The 23,868-nt window shown below is 39.8% G+C and overlaps 1 protein-coding gene across 1 annotated transcript in view; it reads right to left on the bottom strand.

The window, feature by feature from the left end:
- Nucleotides 1–23,868, bottom strand: part of LOC126249416 (bromodomain adjacent to zinc finger domain protein 2B-like) — a 352,537-nt gene that overhangs the window by 85,966 nt on the left and 242,703 nt on the right. Inside the window, exons 28-29 of the mRNA XM_049951070.1 lie at nucleotides 12,009–12,199; nucleotides 7,357–7,502 (exon numbers count right to left, since the gene is read on the bottom strand). Coding sequence (XP_049807027.1) covers nucleotides 7,357–7,502; nucleotides 12,009–12,199 — 337 coding nt within the window. The remainder of the gene's footprint in view (nucleotides 1–7,356; nucleotides 7,503–12,008; nucleotides 12,200–23,868) is intronic.

Here is a 23,868-nt window from a genome sequence, read left to right as displayed (position 1 = left end):
ATCTTCTGTGTCACTGAGCCATATAGGTATCTATATTAAATATGGATGACAGCAAAGAGAAACTAGCATAATCACATAAACACTGCCACAAGATGCTTGTTGCAACAGAAGAAGTCACCGGGACTCAAGATGGTATGACTGCACAAAAAGTAGACAGGGTGGTGGCAATATCTTCATATGGGAAGTGTTTATATAAGATGAGATTGGATACCTGGTATGTTTGTCATTATTCCTTTAGGGAACATTCCACAGGGAGATACTTGCTGATAAAATGCATCTGCCTATTCACGTAGAGAACAGTACTTGTGACCCATATAAACAACATGGTATGGCATCAACACACAATTCCAAGAATACAAATTATGTCAAACTCTTTCAATGAACACTGCACCAACACAAGAGTACTTAGCTGGTCACTGAAGTCATCACACCTCACTATTGTTGAGTACTTCTGGGATTCTGTCAAGAGCACTGTAACTGCCTTGGATGCTGTTCTGACCAGATGAACAGACAATGGCCAAATCTCTTCCCTCCACTGCCCTCTCCCAACCCCCCCCCCCCACCCCCCCCACCCACTGCAATCAATATGGTAAAAGGTACCTACATTCTACTAGGAAGGTGTCTAATTTTATGCTCATTAGTGAAACTGTGCTGTTAAAAGTGATGACCGATGTTTTGAACATAAAGATCATGGATTAAAAGTTAGTAAGAGAAACACTATCACATAACACAGTAATTACAATGATTTTTTGATTTCATTTTAAAATAGAATAGTCCTCTCCAACCTCCTTGGGAAAAGTGGCAGTAACCTAAACAAGGGCAGTAAATATAATAGTGGGCAAAAAAATTTCTTTAATGTTCCACTGTTAATGCTTGTATTGCAAATGGAGGCAGGAACCACTCTACCATAAGGTGGTTGGTCATGTAACTATTCAAGAAACTATCTCATTATTTGTTTGGAGCAATTTCGGAAAATCACAGAAATTTCAATTGAGAATTATCAGAGTGTACACAGATCAACTGAAAAAAAAATCTGAGTAAGAATCTGAGATAATATTTTGCATCTTTTTATTATAATGCACCATTGAGATCACAGTTTTAATTCAATACATTATAGTTTTGGCTACTGTCATCATCAATTTGTGTGTCTTCAAGTAGAAACTGAAACTGAAATTTTATGGAACTTTGTAATAAAAAATTGTGGACTCAGATTAGCTTATCCTGGATATCAGTCTTGTATTTAACCTATGCAGCACACTGTTCAATGCAGTAGCTCTACTGTGAGCAGCAATAGACAGCCTGTCATATTTACTCACACCTAAATTGTCTAGATTTTTTCTCTTGGAGCTATTTACAGGCATTTATGTAATAGGAAATACCCTTCCTGATCCAAAGTACAGGGACACCCCTATGTAATGTGGAACTGAGTGCTAGATGGTATGAAAGGTGGACCCCAGCATAAAATGTGACAGTTGGCAGTACAGAAGCGGTGACACCGAAATGGGTCAGTCAGGAGAGATCAGTGCCTTCAAACATATACTAGTCACTGAATGTCACCTGAGTAAGAAATCCAAGGGCTTTTGTTTGGTGAATGCCTGGAGAATGTTCTCTGCTGCCATGTATAGTGCCAAGAGTGAAGTACGTATGAGCTGGTGTTATGATACAGGACTGTTTTTCAAGGTTAGGATGTGGTCCCCTCATGGTGTTTAAGAAAACACTAAATGTGGAAGGATATGAAGACATTTTGCAGCATTGTGTACTGCATAGGGGAACTATTCAAAGATAAAGTTTGCTTGTATCTGCATGACAATGCACTCTGTCTAAAGCTGCATTTGTGGGGCAATGGCCTGTGGACAATAACATTCCTGAAATGGACGAGCCTGAACAGTCCCAACCTGTACTCAACGGAACACATTTCAGGTGAGTTAGAAAGTAAACTTCTCTCCAGAGCCCAGCATCCAGCACCACTACCTTGTCTGGTTTCGACTCTTGAGGAAGAATGGACTGCCATTCTTCCATAGACATTCAGAACCCTCACTGAAAGTCTCCCTGGTAGAGTTCAAGCTATCATAAAGCCAAAGGGTGGACATACCTCATACTAATGCCCATTAATAAGTGTCTAGTTACTTCTGACCAGGTAATGAAATTAACTGCTTGTTGTGAATGCTATAAAACTAAGTGAAGAGAAATGTTAATTGGTCTTTGGGATTGTAAGTTTGAGTCTCTCAAGATAAAGTTTTGTTTTTTCAGTTGAACTTTTCCCAGAGGCAGCCTTGAGAGGAAGTTGGACAGATCTCAAGACACAAAAACAGCCAAAGAGTGTGTGTGTGTTGTCAAACTCAAACTTGGTAACAGGCATGTGTGGATTGTGGCATTCATCCTGCAAATATTTTAGAGCATGTGTTGCCACACAATCTTTATTATTAAGATCAGGCGCTGTCAGTGCAGCCTCAGTAGGCCAGGCTTGAAAATGAACCTGTAAGGTTCGAAACTAGTCACCCAATAAATACTGCAATTGCTGACAGAACCATTAATGAACACTTTAAGGAATTTAAGCTAAAGTTGCTGTTCCCTATCTATAAAATGTTGAAACTCAAGAAACATACATGTAACCTCTAACCATATACAGAAGAAGTACAACAATTGTATGATTCACTATCATTACAGAAATGAATTAAGAAAACTACACTTAACTTTGGAACATTATATCAAATTGCCTAACAAGCTCTTCTATGTAACTGTTGCCGTAGCTCTGATATAGCTGTTACGCTTAATCATATATTGAGCTTTATTCATTTGTTTTCAAGGCTCAAAAGGAATCAAAACAACAGCCTATGCACGATTACTAAAACAGAGTGGCTCTTGGGCATAAGGTATGACTGTTTTAAGGATATATATATATATATATATATATATATATATATATATATACAGGGTGGTCCCGAATTCATGGTACAAACTTTAATGGTAGGTGCAGGACATTGTAACAAGGATATATTGTATAGGAATGTATAGTCCCAGGTGACGCGGTGAGGCGTAAACAGGGGAAATAACGGCCGAAAGGAAAACGAAAGATTTTATTGAAATCGTTGTTGACAAGTGTCATGTTTACAGTAAGTGTTCAAAATTGCGTCCACCATGAGCGATACATGCTTGACAGCGTCGGTGCAGCGATTGGCGTACACGTTCAAAGATGCCTGGTATTTCACGCACACCTGCAGCAGCTACAGATATGCGAGCAACGAGATCCTCATCTGAGTCAACTGGAGTCTCATAAACAAGGCTCTTAAGATGTCCCCATAAAAAGTAATCGAGGCAAGAGAAATCAGGAGATCGGGGTGGCCAAGGGACTGGTCCACCACGCCCAATCCATCTAGCACCAAACGTGGCATTCAGGTAATTCCGTACAGCAGTGCTGAAGTGTGCTGGCGCTCCATCGTGCTGAAACCACATGCGGTTACGAATGGCGAGCGGAACATCTTGCAGCAGTTCTGGTAACACTTCTTGCAGAAAAATAAGATAGCTTTCGCCACAGAGTCGCGTGGGTAGTAAGTATGGCCCAATCAAAAAGTCGTTCACAATACCAGCCCACACATTAATACCGAAACGTTGTTGATACGCATGTGGACGCGTTGCATGTGGATTATCTGTTGCCCACACATGGGAATTGTGCGCATTAAAGACACCCTCGCGTGAAAATGTCGCTTCATCTGTAAATAGCACATGACCTACGAAATCCGGCTGCAACGCACATTGCTGCAACAACCACTGGCAGAAGTTCACGCGAAGAGGATAATCTGCCGGATTCAATGCTTGTACTATTTGAAAATGGAAGGGGTGTAAGCGATTTTCATTTAACACTCTGCATACAGTCTGATGACTCACATGTACGTCACGCGCAACAGTTCTTGTGCTTGACTCGGGTCTATCAGCCACTATGTTCAAGATGCGTTCTTCCAGTCTTGGAGTGCGTACAGCTCTTAATCGACCAGCGTCATGTCTGTTGACGTCGAACGTACCTGTTTCACAAAGTTGACGATGTAACCGTTGAAAAATTCTATGATCCGGCATTCGTCGATTAGGATACTCCGCGCGATACATTCGTAACGCAGCTCTGGCGTTACCATTTGCACGGCCGTACATGTAATGCATGTCTGCTTTTTCTGCATACGTAAAGTCACCCATCGTCTACGGCAGCACAATTGTGAATGGCGCTTGTCCCTACTGCGATACATCATGTTCATCTACTGCCCTCTACCGGCAGTGACACCAACCGATCACTCCATTTCTCTTTCCCCTGTTTACGCCTCACCGCGTCACCTGCGACTATACATTCCTATACAATAAATCCTTGTTACAATGTCCTGTACCTACCATTAAAGTTTGTACCATGAATTCGGGACCACCCTGTATATATATAGGGCAGTTCAATAAGAAATGCAACACATTTTTTTTCTCGGCAAATTTTGGTTGAAAAAACCGGAAATTTCTTGTGGAATATTTTAAAACATTCCCGCTTCGTCTCGTATAGTTTCATTGACTTCCGACAGGTGGCAGCACTGTACGGAGCTGTTAAAATGGCGTCTGTAACGGATGTGCGTTGCAAACAACGGGCAGTGATCGAGTTTCTTTTGGTGGAAAACCAGGGCATCTCAGATATTCATAGGCGCTTGCAGAATGTCTACGGTGATCTGGCAGTGGACAAAAGCACGGTGAGTCGTTGGGCAAAGCGTGTATCATCATCGCCGCAAGGTCAAGCAAGACTGTCTGATCTCCCGCGTGCGGGCCGGCCGTGCACAGCTGTGACTCCTGCAATGGCGGAGCGTGCGAACACACTCGTTCGAGATGATCGACGGATCACCATCAAACAACTCAGTGCTCAACTTGACATCTCTGTTGGTAGTGCTGTCACAATTGTTCACCAGTTGGGATATTCAAAGGTTTGTTCCCGCTGGGTCCCTCGTTGTCTGACCGAACACCATAAAGAGCAAAGGAGAACCATCTGTGCGGAATTGCTTGCTCGTCATGTGGCTGAGGGTGACAATTTCTTGTCAAAGATTGTTACAGGCGATGGAACATGGATTCATCACTTCGAACCTGAAACAAAATGGCAATCAATGGAGTGGCGCCACACCCACTCCCCTACCAAGAAAAAGTTTAAAGCCATACCCTCAGCCGGTGAAGTCATGGTTACAGTCTTCTGGGATGCTGAAGGGGTTATTCTGTTCGATGTCCTTCCCCATGGTCAAACGATGAACTCTGAAGTGTATTGTGCTACTCTTCAGAAATTGAAGAAACGACTTTAGCGTGTTCTTAGGCACAAAAATCAGAACGAACTTCTTCTTCTTCATGACAATGCAAGACCTCACACAAGTCTTCGCACCCGAGAGGAGCTCACAAAACTTCAGTGGACTGTTCTTCCTCATGCACCCTACAGCCCCGATCTTGCACCGTCGGATTTCCATATGTTTGGCCCAATGAAGGACACAATCCGTGGGACGCACTACGCGGATGATGAAGAAGTTATTGATGCAGTACGACGTTGGCTCCGACATCGACCAGTGGAATGGTACCGTACAGGCATACAGGCCCTCATTTCAAGGTGGCGTAAGACCGTAGCATTGAATGGAGATTACGTTGAAAAATAGTGTTGTGTAGCTAAAAGATTGGGGAATAACCTGGTGTATTTCAATGCTGAATAAAACAACCCCTGTTTCAGAAAAAAAATGTGTTGCATTACTTATTGAACTGCCCTCGTATATATATATATCAAAGATGATCCTATGAATAACTGTGGTTTTTAGTAACTATAAAGCAACATGAGTAGCCCAGAGTACAATCACTAAGTGATCACCATATGTAGCATCCACGATTTTATCCAGTTAATTACTGTAAATGAAAGGGACTAAAAAAGACAACTTTAGATACATGGGTCGTTCAGAAAGTAAAGAACATTTTGTTTTCACATGTGACTTCGTCCCCCCCCCACCCCCCCAATCACCACCACCACAACCACTGACACCACCGGACCAATCAATGACATTGGAACTCATCTGCTTCAGTTTGGCGGCAGCTACGATCCAATACAGTTGCTTACTGCTTAGCTATGTAATTTTAAAATGTTTGACAAAATAGACAATCTCGCCAGTGTGAGGTGTGCAGTGTTATCCATTTTTTAAATGCGCAAAACATCTGACCCATCAAAATTTATAGACAGATGACTGTGGTGTATGGTAATGTGATGAACAAAGCATAAGTTTGGAAGTTTTTATCATGTTTAATGGCGGTCGGAAGAATGCTCACAACAGAGATCACTCGGGCCAGCCCTCAGAGGTGACTGATTGACTCAAAGCAAGGATCGAGACAAAAATCCTCGAAGATATGTGTTTCACAATTACAGCACTGCACTCATTCTCTCCAGACATTTCAAGAACTGTGTTGTTGTATGAGGTTGTTAGTGCAGATCTGGCCTTTTAAAAAGTGTGTGCTAGGTTGGTTCCTTGAATTTTGACAGATGAATATAAAATCAAACAAATGACAGTTGCAATGACATTTCTCATTCGCTATGAAAAGGATGGTGATGAATTTTTGAATTGCATTGTCACTGGTGATGAGACTTGGATATCACATTTCACACTAGAAACAAAGAGCCAATCAGTGGAATGGCATCATTCGTAAGCCCCAATGAAACCAAAACAAGCAAAATAAATTTTGATCACCAGAAGGATTATGGCCATGGTGTTTTAGGAGAGTAAGAGTGTCCTGCTCATTGACTAAATGCTTAGAGGTGAGACCTTAAATGCAGCAGCCTACTGTCAGATGCTTCAATGACTTTGCCGTGCCATTCAAAACAACTGGCACAGAATGCTAACCGATGGAGTCATTCTCTTTCATGATAACACACATCTACATGCAACAGGAGTGACACATGACTTGCTCCAGTGGTTTCAGTGGGAAATGTTTCAATATTTGCCATACAGTCCAGACTTAGCCCCATGTTATTACCACTTACTTCCCGAATTAAAAGATTTTTTGGGTGGACAATGCTATGGAAGTGATGATAAACTTAAAGAAGCCATTACTCAGTGGTTCAGTAACATGGTCGCAACTGAGCATGCAAAGCTGGCAAAATGGTATGACAACTGCCAAATTTGTATGGTGACTATACAGAAAAGTGGCCTTGGTACCAAATCATACGTAAAATACATTTTTGTTTAGTTATATCAAATAAAAATATCTGTAGAAAAAACATTATTTACTTTCTGAACGATCCTTGTAAATAAGTAACACACAATAAAATGAGCATAAATAAGATAATACATGAAAACATTAAAAGCTGGTACAAATAGTTCTTACCTTCCCACAAGATTCCAGTGCATGTTCCATATATTTCCCAACTACCCTCTTGAGTTCACGTTCACGGACACCTCTAGTATGCAAGTTATCTAAGATTGTCTGTAACTGATCCTTGTCTGTGATACGCCACCATCCTCTTTGTAGTTCTGTGAATTTAAAGTAATCAAATGTGTGAGTGATATGTTATACTTCATAGTGCTGCTACATAATGGCACTGAATATGTATAAAAAGGTTTACAATTATGCATGTTTATTCCTTCAATCTCACCCATCCAGTTCTAGGTTCAGAGTAGAATACCATAATAAACAATGGCCAAGAAAATTTACAGAAAGCAGTAAACCCATGCTAAATCACCCAGAAATCAATCATTCACCGAGAAAACGTAAGACCCATGTTTTCATCTATTGCTGTTTATACACTAGCATTAAATAAAAAAATTAAAACCTCCAGCAAAATGACATGGAAATACCATACTAATGTTTGCATGGACCACTGACAGACAATGCTTCAAAGATCCATGCTGTGTGCTGAGTGAGAACTACATATTAAGCATGAAAATGTGATGCATAATAATTTTATTTTACTTTCTAAAAGAGTGATATGTTGATTCAAGCAACATACTGAGTTAATAAACATAGTATACATGAGAGGATGGTGTCAATAAGAGCAATTCCTCAAATTAACTGAATTTCAGTGAAATTGTACTGAGAGCAATGGCCAAGCGTGGTGGCACAGTGGTCAGCAGATTGGACTTGCATCTGGGAGGATGCTGGTCCAAATCGGTATCTGGCCATTCTGTTTTAGTTTTCCGTGATTTCCCTTAATTGCTCCAGGCATGCAGGCCTTTGACAGAGCATGGCCAATTTCCTTCCCCATCCATGAAACATTCTGAGCTTGTGCTACATCTCTAATGACTTCAATGTTGATGGGGCATTAAATTCTAATCTTCCTTCCCTTCGCCCTTCCTTCCTTCCCTGAGAGCAATGCAGGAGGGTGTATGGTCCTTGCAGAGAAACAATGGATTTAGGGTGTCAGCAGGTACTGTTGATTCCACATTTCAGAAAGTCATATACGCTTGTTGTCCAGATTCATGGTGGCAGCAGCATGCTCAGATTGGCACAACTCATGAGGAATCATTGCTGACCATATGGCAACTGCAGCACACAAATGATGTATGCAGAATCTTGGATAACGCCATCAGGAACCATTTGCTGTGTCTTTGCTACAAGCTAGGGTATTATGTTTCATGCTACCTCTCATGATCCATCACCACTCTGCATGCCTTCTACAGTATATTAAAGCATGCAACAAGAAGGACAAATGATGAGAGATGTTTTACTGATGAGTGTAGATTCCACATTAATGTCAGTGGTAATTGTTTGTGAATAGAAGGGCAACAAATACATGGTATCAGGAAGCTACATGTTCTTCTAACAGGAAAATGCTCATGTATGTACATCTCGTTTGATGCATTGGACTCTTCATAGATTTTTGTCAATTATATCAGCTGGCATTATTCACAGAGCAGTCACCTACCAAGCATTTGCAGGACATGATGTACCAGTTACTTGGTCCAGTCTGCATCATCATCAATATTTCCGGACCGATTCCAACAGGAAGTGTAAGCATCAAAAAATACTGTCTTTCAAGATGTCCCTTGGGACCTCAATGATCGCCCCTATGTACAATTTCAGGATTATGTGGCAGACAGATGAAGCTAAACAATACACTAGAAGTGTAACATACACCATGCATAACATCTGAACAAAGTTCATTCATGTGAAACCATTGCTTCAGAGTGTTCCTTCATAATTTTTCACTAGTATTATTTCGTTCATGCTTATCAAGTGGAAAAACAAAAGCAAATAATATAATGGTCTTTCACAAATGCCAAAAAGTTAATAAGATTTCTGGGAACACAAAATTATGATTTATTGATCCCTAATACACTGTACCTTCAAAGAGTGCAAAGAAGTGGTCTACAGTAGACACAAAATAAATATGACTATGATGATGAAGATTTGGCTTGTGGGGCACTCAACAGCAGGGTTATCAGTGCCTGTACAAACTCCCAAACTTTTCACAGTCGGGCACCCAATCCCTGAGTGGAGAAAATCCCCGAGCAAGCCAGGATTTGAATCCAGGACCCCAAGATCCAGGGGCAGCAACGCTAGCCATTAACCACAAGCTGCAGATTAGCAAAATATGGGAGCTAATCAATGAAATGGAGTAATGAGGTTTGGATAGAACTGAAAGGTAAGTGCAGCAGTCAGCACGCACATAAGTATCTGCCTCTACGAATATATAAGTGAAACAATGAGAGACTCAGAAATCGTAGACTTATGTGAAGTGAGGAAAAGTTCTGGTGGTTACAAAGGGAAACAAATAATATGATGGAAAAATGGCATACAGAAGGAGTCACACAGAGGAAGTTCAAATTATGTAGCTACAAAATTTTCAGGATACATTAAGTACGAAGCACCTAACTATGAAGCTTATTAGTTAAAAGTAAGAGACTGGTTACTGTGATCTAGTTATGTATAAAAAAAATGCGTGAAGAGCCTTATCATGAAAACCAGGTTGTTTACAATCTCACAGAAAGCTGATACAATCATTCTCAAAGAGCACATTACATGCAGTATAAATGACTTTTGAAACTCTGCTTCTGGCAATGAGAAAATAATATATGTAATGCAAAACTTCTATGGTTTTGCACTTACATGTTAATAGCACTTTAAAAACAATTCTAGTCAAAAATTTAACATTGCTTGAAAAGGTGAAGCACAGCAATTGCAATTATTCATCAGAGTTTGGTTATATCACAGCTAGTTAACACTATTTTATGATAGTGTTGGCGGTCTACGGATTCCTTCCTTCAGTTTAGTATGTAGGTCTACTCTGTTGCATCATGCGAATGTCATAAATGCATATACATGATTCATTAGCTGTGACACAGTTTTCAATCAAGCATTCCCTTCATCTTGGCTAAACTACCGAAAGTTATATTTTATTTTATTTTTGTGCCACAAGACTATGAAGCATTACTAACAAAGACTCATTAAAGATAAAATAAAATTTTATCGGATTATATTTTATGTATATTTAAGAAGTGCTTATAGCTGCAATGCCATTAAATATGCCACTGGCAAATTTGATAGTCAGAGAAAAAGCTGCCAAAGAACTATGAGAACATGATAGTATCAGATTTTAGCAATACTTCACAATGACCTTCCACATGAGCCATCCAGGCATGTAAGCCTCTCACCCAATCAACCACCATAAAGCACCAATACTTCTTCAAAGCTCCGATGTCCAATGATGCAGTACTTACTGTTAGCACATCTGATAATAAGATGCAGTATACATAACACATAATGTCAACTTCATGGCAGTTACAACAATCAGCCTGTTACTTCTCAATAAATATTGACAATGTTAAACAGTTTAAAATTGTTTAGCACACACACACTACAACAAACTCTTGTAATACCAAAAGCTATTCCATTGAATGTATCAATCTCCAGAATGTGTTGATCTGACAGGGGTTAAGTTACATCCATGAAGTTCAGAAAGGAAGGAGAGAAATAACAGCACATTGAAGCTTTCAAGTCAGTCTGCGAAGCGTTCTTAAATAGTAAATATCGAGACCACTGCCTTTAAATGAAAAAGACTAGGGTTTACAACTTACAGCTTTCTCCTGCCACAAATTTTCAATACAGTTAAGTCTAAAAGAGTGACGGACTCATTCCTAAATCACACTTAAGTTCTCCAATTGCTATTTTTGCTCTGTCCCTAGCTGATACTTCATTAGTGCATGTGTTCCTACTTTATTAAATATTTTGTTCTGGTTTGTTTTTATTTTAGTCTAGGATAAAACTGTCTTTGATTCATAAATTCATCCAACCTCTCTCCTCTTGCTTAGTTTGCTTTATTTTCTTAGAGACTGAAACTCATTCTGACTACTGGTTTGATATCATCAGAGACAACACATGTCACAACATCAACTTTGTTTAGAGCAACAGTAAGCTTTATTACATGGCTATCCCAAAAAAGTGAATTGTAGTCCACATAGCATAGTATCTTCACTTACTAACCACTTACGCCATCTTTTGTATGAGAGGCATAACATACCAAGTATAATTTCTTTGGCAGATAACAAAATTTTTAAAATTGTGTCATTATTATTATTATTATTATTATTATTATTTAAAAGTACTTATGGTTAGTGTTTCAAGAGGTTCCATCACTCAACATGATTTTTGATGTATACCAATTCTGATTTTTACCCTGTAAAGTGCATAAATGTTCGGGATTTTTCAGCACTCTTTACCAGTCTTCTGGATGTTAGTAAAATGAAACTGGAAAGGATAGTTTGGTATGTAGGTTTTAACTTTTAACAAGATATACTCTATCATCTCAAGTGTTTTTTACAGTTTACCTTATTATCTTTCTTCCTATTGCAAATAAAAATTATCTGTTACAGAGCACGATACTACATAATTTTAAAAATTTCTTACCTATATTAAAACTTAATGACATGATTTTGTTTCATTTGTGCCTACAATTTCTTGAACAAAGTACAATATATATCCTTATTCAATTTATGTGATTGACATTCAAGTATTTTCATATATACATTTTATCAACTTACCATCAGGTACAGGTTTGGCCTGTGCAGGTTCCATAGGCATCATTTTCTTCATTTGTTCCAGCTGTACCATCTCCTCTGCTGTTAATATTAAAGGTGCTGGAGACTCACACTGACTACCCCCGGGTGAAGGAGAAGAAAGTCTTGAAGGTGGTGGAAAGACAGGTATGCGTAACTCTGTAGCTGTATCACATCTGTGAATGGAAGACAAAAGTACAGTAAATGTTTATCTGTTAAGAAGGGATTTAGGTGTACACCCGTTACCTACAAAAATTCCATACGTACATAGCTGATAGCCGATCATACAAAGATACTAAGCTGATTGGCTCTAATTCTACTCTTTTCATGAGTCACTTAGATATGGCCTTCCTGTGATTCAGGCACATTTTGGGACAAAAGTTACAGCACACACAGCAGGACTACCATGTATGGCATCTGAGAAACCAGCCTCAGTGGAAAATACATAAAGATGGCAGGTCAAACAAGAGTAGCAGCAAGTGGAGAAAAGGATGGATGAAAGTTTTGGCACTGTAAGCCCCCCGACTGGTTGAAATACACTGATATTAGTTTCATTATGAAATTTGGGCTTTACCAGCTGAATGAGTTGTCCTTTGGAATTTCATCAGGATCAGGAAGTTATCCTTGATGACATTTGGGTTACAGGCTCCAAGTGAAAGAAGCATTTACAAAATCTGTAGGAGATTTTCCAATGCCTTCTCGAGTAGAGTGTTCATTGAAAAGTGAGTAATATAGTTATTTTCCCCAAAGGTACATTTTTGGGATATACTTAGCAAAGATGGCCTCATCTCTATGGACAAAGGCATCAAAGTCATCATCAACCTGTCAGCACCCAAGACCCTGACGAGGCTCCGGTCTTTTCTGGGCAAGATTTCTTATTATGCTAAGGTCATTCCCCCAGGGCTGTACAAATCTGCCAACATCTTAACCAGCTTCATCAAAAGGGCATCAAATTAATGTGGTCTGTGGACTGTCAATGGGCTTTTCACTCCCTCAGACAGTGTTTGTGCTCCACTTCACTGTTTGGCTTCCTTTACATTGTATAAACCGTAATCCTGGCCACCGTTGTGTCTCAGTATGGCACTGGCATCATTCTGTCAGAAAGCAACCCAGATGACACTGAGCAGCCCATTGCTTATGCATCTAAGATGCTTTTCAGGGTGCAATATAACTACTCACAGATGGAAAAGGAGGCACAGGCTATCGTTTTCAGCATTACAAAGTTTCATATTTTCTTGTATGGTGTGAAGTTTCTATTCAGAGCACCTGGTTTCCTTATTCAGCCTCACTCTAAGCTATGGGATCAGACTGCCCAACAGTTGCTGAGGTGGGCCTTCTTTCTCAGCAATTATTGCTGTGGCATTCATTACCAGTTCACCATCGAGAATGCTAATGAAGATGCACTATTGTGGTTGCTAGCAGCACCAAATCCATATCAGATCAACAAGAGGCCCTCCTTTTTGCATTGGATGATACCTTGCAGCAGACATAGCTGGATTTTTCTTACACAGCATAGGAGGTCACTTCCACTATGACTACCAACCGGCTTTCCCAGAAATTTTTTCAGAAATCCAGATGAGACGGCCCTAGCACACTCCCTCAGCAGCAGATTTGGTGTGGTGTATGATTTTTCTGCGACAAGATTGGCTCAAAATTGTCCAGGGGATCCTCATGCTTGCCACAGAGGAGCAAAACTGTCAAGTTGTTGTCCCTCCGGTGTTGCATCCTTGCATACGCCAGCTATTGCGTGTGTCACTCTCAGATAGGTCTTGTATAAAGGCTTTAGCATGGCATCACGTCCAGCTGGCAATCAATCACAATACTGAAAATCTTGTACAGTGTTGTGCAGCTTGTGCACAGACCCACACTGTGCCACCATGTTTATTGTTCGGTTGGCCAGTTGCAGGCCACCCTTGAGACACACTGCATTTTGAATTAGCTGCCCCCCCCCTTTTTTTTGGGGGGGGGGGGTTAGCATGTGGTTGTTGGTAGGCAATGCATAGTCAGATTTCTTGTACATTGTCAAACTGTCCTCCACAATGTTGACAGCAACTATTCATATGTTGTCTGTCATTTTTGGTGTTGAGAGCTCTCCCCACACCCTCGTGTCTGACAACAGTCAGCAATTCATGTCACAGGAGTTTGCAGATTTCTGCAACTGCAATAGTATACAGCATCTGATTACTGTCCCATTTCACCAAGCTTCTAACTCAGAGGTAGAGAGATTCATCCTGAAACTCAAAACACAAATGTAGATGTAGATGTAGATGTAGAAGAAGTACACATATGCCTCATCTCATGAGGATTCTCTGTCTAGTTTTTTTGCCACATACCAGGCAACACTGATTAATGTGTGCAAACCAATGGACTTTTTGAATGGACACAAGCAATGGGGTTTTTCAGATTTGTTCAACCCTGAGTTGCATACCCTGCATTGCAACAGCCTGCTGTGTTTCCATCATGGGGCTGCCATTTGAGCCCAGTCTTTCAGTTAGTAGCAGGGGTGGCTGCCAGGTGTAGTAGTGGGCCACAAACATTGGCATTTGTTTGTGGTGGATGTTGGCCAGGACCAGCTGACCCATCATTACCATCAGTTGCAACCATGAGTTGCTGGTTCCTCAATACCACCATCTCCAAGCCAGGCAGGCAAAGGGGATCAGTTGCAGTGTTGTTCCAGTGGGAGGGTCCCAAATGCAGCAGCACACTCACCTGCTCTCACCCCCACTGCACCCTCCACTGTCCTAACTTCAATCATGGAGCAAGGTGCCGGCAGGGTATCTCCCACAACTACCTATACAGAGTCCACAGAATTTGCACCAGCATCCTCCTTCCCCATTTTCCAGTACAGAAGACCTTGGTGATGCCAGTAGACAACCCATTACCCCAGCCTGTGCAATCCTCCATCCCTCCAGCAGGCCCAGCTGTATCTGCATCGGCCGGCCGGGGTGGCCGAGTGGTTCTAGGTGCTACAGTCAGGAACCGCGCAACCACTACGGTCGCAGGTTCGAATCCTGCCTCGTGCAAGGATGTGTGTGATGTCCTTAGGGTAGTTAGGTTTAAGTAGTTCTAAGTTATAGGGGACTGATGACCTCAGATGTTAAGTCCCATAGTGCTTAGAGCCATTTGAACCAATTTTTGTATCTGCATCATCTCCTTTAGCAAGTGACTCCTTGCTGTGGAATCTTGGACCCTCCCCAGTTTTACAACAAGAGGTCGTGACAGAAGCCCAGCCATTTTTGGCCCCATGTGGACTTTTCAGGGGGGGGGGGGGAGGGGAAGGCATGCATTTATTACCCCCACAAGCAGATGTCAAAATGGACACAGGTGTTATAGGCGGAGCCACTGACTCAGATGTTTATTTGCTGGTGGCACTAGACCTGGCCCAGCACTTCATGGGCATCAACTACCTCAGACCTGGTCCTTGCCTTGAGCCATTTTCTGATTCCTGTGGGCTTTGTTTGTTCAGCCACTCACACAGGTCACATTTTGTCTGCTCTGTGCTCATCTCTATGTGGCGTTCAGATATTATGGTCCCCTGTAGGTCAACTTGCACATTGTGTTTCAATCCCTCTTCCTGGGTTCGGTTCCCGGCTCGTAGTCAAGCCACAGTCTGGTAGTGTACTAATATTTTGTGCTGACAGTGATGGTTCTGCATGCCTGTGCAGATACAAAACAACACTTATTCATTCAATCATTCATTTATTTGTTCACACATTCACCCATTCATTGTGTACTGTAGACCCCACCAAGGAGTTCAACTTTCAGGGGTGTGGAATGATGCCAGGAATATAATAACGAAAGTCAAGAAACCCATAAAAACTTAATTTGCATACTGTATTAAGAATGAAAGCTGTTGCTTTATTTACTTTACATGCAATGCTCCAGAAGATAACTCCGTGATGCAACAGGAAGTTGGATATGCAAAACAAGCCAACATCCTTCTCTTTATAAACACAAAAAGAGATACTTCAAAGAGTAAAACATTCTGAACTAAGCTTCATGTTTAAATTATCTGAGTGTTGACTATTTTATCTTGTTATCCATCTTCAACCCTAAAAATTTTACACATATTGTCTCATTTAGTATATGACTATTCAAATCAACTTCTGATGTTAGCAGATCATTTTTCCTTGTCTGAAACTTCATGAAATAATTCCTTGTGAGAGTAACACACAAACTATTTGCTATGAAACAGTTGTAGTCCTGTTCAGCTTCCATCATAGCTGTGACTGGTAAGACTGGGACCGATGATTAGTATGCTTGTGTCATAAGCAAACATTACAGATTACAAACCATCCTTTGAAGTCCTCACAAGATCACTTTTGCAGTTTAGGAACAAGAACAGATCCAGTACTGGTTCTTGTTAGACCCACATGTTATATTATTCCATTCTGAAAATTGTTTTATCCGTGACACAGTCTGATCCTTCAGTTTCTGCTATGAATGTAAGACTTACTCAATGAAGAGGGATGCCATTAAATGCATAACATTTCAGTTCGCCAACTATAATTTTGTGGTCTATGCAATGTAAGGCTTTTTCAACTTCACATAATATACTAGTGGCATTATTATTCTTGTTTAGTTCTACCAAGACTTAATTTGGGGAATACTGTATGGCTCTCTCTGCATATAATCCATTATGAAAGTCAAACTGAGAAGGCAGTTCTATTCAGACAAATGATAAAGTACTCTAACTTAAGCCACTTTCGCAAAAAAATTTCAAAAGACTGGAGGGAGTGTATTGGGTGTACAATTAAAATGGTTTTCTTATCTCCATTTTTGTGGATGGGTCTTACTTGAGTTGGTCAAGGAATCTGTTCAGAGTCAATGATGGTTTACAAAGATAACTTATAGGCAGTTTTCTCAGATCAGCACAAGTTTTAATACTCTGGAACAAACACCATCAAAGATAGCAGAATAAACACATTTTAGTGACCTGATTAAATGTTTAATCTCCTTATGGATTGTAATTTTTAATTACTCACTTCAAAAAAATTGACATGTGTTGCTTTTATTCAACTTCTTTATGAAGCATATCAATTTCTGAAGGCAGTCCCCATGAGGACCACTGTTCCCTAGTATTCACCAGACATCGCCCAAAAACTTGGTTGCCATGTTCACAAACATTGTAATATCCTGAGATTAAAGTAGTAATAAGTAATGATTAAAGTAATAGCATTTCAGTTACTGAGAGTGTTACTTTTTAAAATTGTAATTTCCAGTTTCAAACATAATTTTTGTGTGCTTCCAGGTGTAAAAATACCCAGTATAATTTTCAGTTTCATCATGCAGCAACTCACACTTCTTAAACGTTTAGAAATCATTAAAAAAAATTTTACCGAAGAGGTAGCTCAGTTGTGGCTGCTCACCATTTATTCACCAGAGAACTGCGCTGCCACCACTATTTCTCTGCAGTGTCGTCAAGTTTGAGCGGGATTGCACTCTACACAACCAGCAGCCACGAAGAAGACAATGTGAAGTGTGAAGTGAGGTCAATATTGCAGCAGTAGCTACTAATATTGAGGAAGAGCTGAATGTGTTAGTTTCAAGTTTCAATGATAGCACCTATCTGAGTCATCAGCTTGGCAAACCTTGGGAAAGATTTGAGCCTGCATCCATAAAGAGTTGTTTTGACTCAAGAGCTGAAGCCACACAATCACCGACTGCATTGTGAATTAGCTGATTTGGTTGCACAGCAGATGTAAGCTGATCCTGATTTCAGTGGAACAATTATCTTCTCAGACGAGGCCCATTTTTGTGAAGAACTCACAAGTGGTCAATGAGGTGCAACTGCATTAAAACAAATCACCGTGTGATGCAGTTTATGGCATGGTGGTGTCACTTGACATAATTAACTTCGAGATGATGAGAGAAGAAGTGTTGCCATCAATGACAATCACTACAGATCCATGTTACGTGAGTTTTGGTGGTCAGAACCTTAAGGGATGAAGCTACGTGCTACACAGCTGGTACTACACTCGATTCGCTGAGGGGGACGTTTGGTGACCGGATCATCTCAAAATGAGGATCTGTGAATTGGCTGACACAGTCATGTGATTTAACACCCATGGATTTTTTTCTCTGGGGCTACATCAAAGCCCAGGTCTATGTTGACAAGCCACAAAATTTGGAACATTTGGAGATAAACATTCATCAGGCTATCACACCTATTCCTCCTTTTGATAATTTATCTCCTAAACCAAAATACAGCAATTGTATGGTGTGGTCTAAAGGCCAAGGAAATGGAGACACTGTTAAACAATAAATCTTTAATAATAAGTGATTTTTAAATGTAACCATAATGGTTTCCTGCATCTGTCGCAGTGAGATAAATGAAAAGTTACATACTAAATTTCCATCTCAAAAGCCATTTTTAATTAATGAGCATTGTGGATGCAACAATACATCCTGTGAAATAATATAAAATGTTTTCTTTGAAAGCTAGTTGGAACAAATAGTTTGGGAGCCAGTGCATGATGGAAACATACTATATCTAATGACAACAAATATACCTGACATCTTTGAGGACTTCCATATAAAAACAAAGTTGGAAGATTTACATATTCACTACACTAGATAAAGGGGCAGTCATTTCCTTTCTCAAAGAGGAACTCAAAACTTTTATCTTTGGGCAGAAGCATTTAGAAGTCCTGTGGCTCAAGTTTAGAAGAATAGTTAGCCAAGCACTGGACAGGTATGTACCTATAAAAAAATAACCGTTCATACTGGAGGCAACCTCCATGATATATAATCTCTGTAGAGAAACCTCTACAGAAAAAGTGACTACCGCACAACCGATGCAACATGAAGCATAGGGCTAGAGGCAGAGAGATCCTGAATAAAATGAGTTTGGCTGTCATGACAGCAATGTATGATGCCTTCAGTGACTAACTGAGCAGAACCTCATTGAAAGCTCTCTCAGAAAACTCAAATACATTCTTAATTCTGGACAGGTGTAAAGGCTACAAGTGGCACCACAGTTAGTGTTCAGGCACTCATACATTATAGAGAAACTGAAACTGAGGATAGCAAAGTAAAAGCACAAATGTTGAAATATTTTTTTCAAGTGTTCCATTACAAAGAAGAATACAGAATTACTAACACTGCTAATTATTAGACCACCACAAAAGTGAACTGTACAGATATTAGTGTCAGTGGTGATGAGAAACAGCTGAAATCACTAAAATTGAATTATATCCTGATGAAATCCTTGTCAGATTCTATACAGAATTCACAGCTCAGTTAGCTCATTTTGAGCATAACATAACACGGATTCCACAATGATTAATTTGTGCAGCTGGGAGAAAGCATAGGTCACACCATCTACAGGATGGGTAGTAGAAATGATGCACAATATTGACGTCCATTGTCACTAAAATACTCTACCAAGAACATATTCTGAGCCCAAACAGAATGAGGTATCTAAAATAGAATCATATCCTCCATGTCAACCAGCATGGATTCTAAGGAGAACAATAATGCAAAAGACAACTTGTACTCTTCTTACATAGCACCCTAAGCCTTTGATAAAGGCAGTCAGATGGATGCCTATTTCTTGACTTCCAAACCTCATGTGACTCAGTAACACACCCACAATTATCAACAAGCATATGTTAGTATGGGATATCACACAAAGTTTGTGACTGGGTTGAGGATTTCTTGGTGGGGATGGTGCAACTTGTCATTTCACATGAAGAGTCACTGACAAAAGTAGACATTCTTTATTTCAAATTTCTGTCACAGTTGCCTGTATTTCATACTGGTGACTAGTTTTGAACATACCCATTCATTTTAAAACCAGACTTGCACTGAGTTGCTCCAATAAGCACTTCAGTGCAGGACTGGTTTGAAGATGAATGGCTGTGTTCAAAATTAGTCACCAGTATAAAAATACAGGCAACTGTGACAAATGTTTTAAATAAAGAGTTAACGAATCCAGTTGCTGGTCTTTTCTCAACAAAATGTTAGAACTGTAAAGGAATGCTAAGCTCTTGTTTTAAGAGAAAATAATTAACTTTTTATCTTATATCATATACCTAAAGTGCTAACCATTGCAGCTCATAAATAACAAAAAAATTGTGTTGTGTAAAGTGTGTTAAGTGATTTAACCCTATTTTAAGCATTTCATCTGTGTCACAATACACAGTAAGTGTGGATGTTTCCATAGGGCAGTCTGACAGGGAGTGATATGTGTAGGCTGTGGTTTGGGGTACTACTGGGGTGACTGTAGTCGAGAATTGAATGGGGAACTCAATGAGGCTATCCCATGGAAATGTAGGCTCTGCAAAAGAGCAAGAGAATTGCCAAACAGGAAGCAAAGATTTGTGCCATTCAGGCTGAATGAGAAAATGTGAAATTTGACCTAGATAAGCTGCAGGGGGAGGGCTGGGGGGGAATATCATGGGAACTGGGTAATAGTAACAAGCAATGGGTGAAAGGGAACAACTTTTCACCTTTATCTACATTTAAGCTTTTAGTATTGAATAAATTTGACTGGTTACCTGAAGTAGAAGGGGAAGAGCCTCATCCAGCTGTAGGTCACAGTAGGATGCAGCAGACTTCTAACAGAGACACTAAATGTGGGTCAGTAGATAAAGAGAGCAGAAAGAAAAGAGTCTTGCTGCTGTATAGATAGTAGCCATGGCAGGGTTTAGGCCAGATGATACAGGACAAATTAGGGACAGGATAATAGGTCACCAGTAGTGTGAAGCCAAATGCTAGTTGTAGCTAGGTGACAGAGGACATGGAGAATTTGTGCATAGATCCTGACAAAGAGAATCAGGTTATCACAATAGGTGAAGCAGGGAGCAGCCTGGCAAAAGACAGAAATTACAGCATTAAGCATTACCTGGATGAAATAGGGGTAGCAACTGCATATGTAAATGTGAGTTTTGTACAGGTCTTACAATTCCATGACCAGCCCTGGGTTAACACTGCTGTCAGCTGTGTAAACACTGAGTTGAGTGGGCTGTTGCTGAATGAAATGATGTCTCATATGAGTGCAATGCCCGTTGCTACAGTTGGGAGATAGGGATGTATTAGAAATGATAGATAAGTTGGCTGAGCTTCTTGCAGAAACATATGGGGGCCACCATCACACAAAGCAAGATACCTGTGGTTACTAGTGTGGTAGAGATACCCTTTTCAGGTTAGAATCTGGATTTAGGCACCTTGCTATGAAACAAATTAAAATAGCAGAAGAGCCCCACAAAATGATTAAGAATGCACAGAAAACTAAGTTTAGCCAACGTTGTCAGAATATTAGAAGATTAAATAATAACATAGAAGAACTTCCTGCCTGTTTGGAAAATTTAGAGAGTTCTGTGGTGCCTATGTGAGCACCGCTTAGCCACAGGATTAGAGAAGTTAAATATAAAAGATTGCACTCTAGCATCTTATTCATGTAGAACTAACTAGCTGAGTGCCCAGTGTTGCCTGTATATGTATTTAATCCAGTTCTATTAGTCCACTCCTCCTTCTCACTGTCTCTGTCAATCTCCTTCTCCCAGTCTCTCTGTCCATCTCCTCCTCCTCCCCCATTCTCTGTCAATCTCTTCCTTCCCCCTCTCTCTGACCATCTCCTCCTTTCATCTCTCTTTGTTCATCTCCTTCTCCACCTCTCTATGCCCAACTACATCACCCTCACTGTCTGTCCAGCTTCTCCCCCCCCCCTCCCCCTTTGTTCATCTCCTCATTTCCCCTCTCTCTGTCCATCCCCTCCTCCCTCTCTCTGGATATGACAGAAGGAGGAGATGTTACATATGTCAAAACAACACAAGTTCAAAACCATCCAGACAAGTACATTTTGTACTTATCAGTACATAGAAGTTTATGCTTATGAATTAATGCTGAAAAATAGTTCACTTTTGATTGTAACTGCATATAGATTCCCACTGGTGAATTTTGATCTGTTTACATGGGATTTAGGTTCCTTACTATGTTATCTGTTGGACAGCAGCAATTTGTGACAATTTCAAAGTAGATTTTCTAAAAGGATTCTGATAGGAAAAATGATCTGGAAATCTTATTTGGATCCCACAATTTGACCTTGGTAATTTAAGTTTCCAACACAGATGAATAAAGGCAGTAGTACCCTATATGATAATGCATTCTTGGATGAAGCAAAAAGCAAGAAAATAACTGTACACCCAGTAACAAATGCTCTCTCTAATTATGATGCACAGCTGTTTATGATAAATAAGATACTGCCTTACAGTAGTGATACTCCACAGTGGAAATCCATTAGAGTAATTAATGGCTCCAGAAGCAATGATTTTAAGAATAGTTGAGAAGAGGTGACCTGGGATAAAATTTATAATGAACCAAATGCTGAATAAAAATTTAATCTATTTCATGATAAATTCACATCATTATTTTAAAATAGCTTTCTGCATAAGCTATTCAGAAAGAACATTAAATACCCATGTAAAAGGCCATGGATCACTAGAGGGATTAAAGTATACTGTGAAAGGAAAAGGGAAATGTATCTGTTGGCAAGAACAAGTAGATCACATGCTTAAAAAACTTCTGAAAATTACTAAGATAAGTTACTAAAAATCAAGGAACCTGCACATTATATAAGAAATCAGTAATTCTTACAACAGGTTTAAGGCCATGTGGAATGTAGTGAAACTGGAGATAGGACAACCAGCCATAGAAAAGCTACTGAATCAAATGAAGGGGGCTATAAATGGTGAGTCACAGGAAGCAAATATATTTAATAATCACTTCTTAAATATGGTTGAAAATATAGTGACAGGTAGTTCAATAAGAAAATCACAGCAGTATTTTGAAAAAGTAACTAACATAAAAGTCAGTTGTGTGGCTGTATCACCAACTCCTCCTTATAAAATTAAGAAAATTATACATCCCTTCAAAAATAAAAGCTCACTGGATTTGGTGGTGTTCCCATATAATCAGCCCTGTCTTATCTGAAATTTGTAATGCATTGCTAACTCAAGGCATTTTTCCAGACTAAAATATGCTGTTCTCTCTATAAGAAAGGTGATAGGAGAGATTTCAATAACAACTGGCCTGTTACACTACTGACATCATTTTCCAAAATTTCTGGGAAGGTATTCCAGAACAGTATCTCCTCTGAGGAACAATAGTTTCCTCAGTAAATTGCAGTTTGGCTCTCAGAAGAGTTGCTCTACTGAGAATGCCATTTAGATGTTAACTCACCATATTTGACAAGCATGAAACAACAAAATAGCAATCATTGGTATTTTCTGTGACCTTTCTAAAGCATTTGACTGTGAGACTCTCAACATTCTCGTACATAAATTGAGGTGTTATGAGATTAACTGAATAGTCAAGCAATGGATGTCTTTTCTAACCAAAAGAATGCAGAAATCTGTACATAGTAATTCAACCAATGTAATCCAGGGACATTATTCTAACACAGAGAAATCATGTAGGGGGTTCCCTAAGGCTTGATCTTAGGCCCACTACAGTTCATAGACATAAATTGTCTCCTGTCTAATATACAACAAGCAGAATTAATTCTTTTGCAGATGAGACTAGTATTGTAATCAATCCAAGCAGACATATACCAACAGAAGAAATGACAAACAATGTTCTTAAAAGTACCATTGAATGGTTTTTTGTGAATGGTCTCACTCTCAATTTTAAGAAGACACAACATATTTAGTTCTGCACAGCTAGAGGTAATACACCAATGATAACTTCAAACACTGGGAGGAAATAATAAATGGAGTGGAAACTTCAGAATTCTTATGTATACATATTGATGAGATTTTCAACTCAAAAAAGCACATTTGGAGCTCCTGAACAACTTAGTTCAGCCACAGTTGTATTTACAATCATTGTAAATCTTGGGAGG

Source organism: Schistocerca nitens, chromosome 3 (genome assembly GCF_023898315.1).
Source record: "Schistocerca nitens isolate TAMUIC-IGC-003100 chromosome 3, iqSchNite1.1, whole genome shotgun sequence".
NCBI classification, from domain to species: Eukaryota; Metazoa; Arthropoda; class Insecta; order Orthoptera; family Acrididae; genus Schistocerca; species Schistocerca nitens.
Note: the sequence above shows the minus strand (reverse complement) of the source record. Positions and strands in the feature narration are given on the sequence as shown.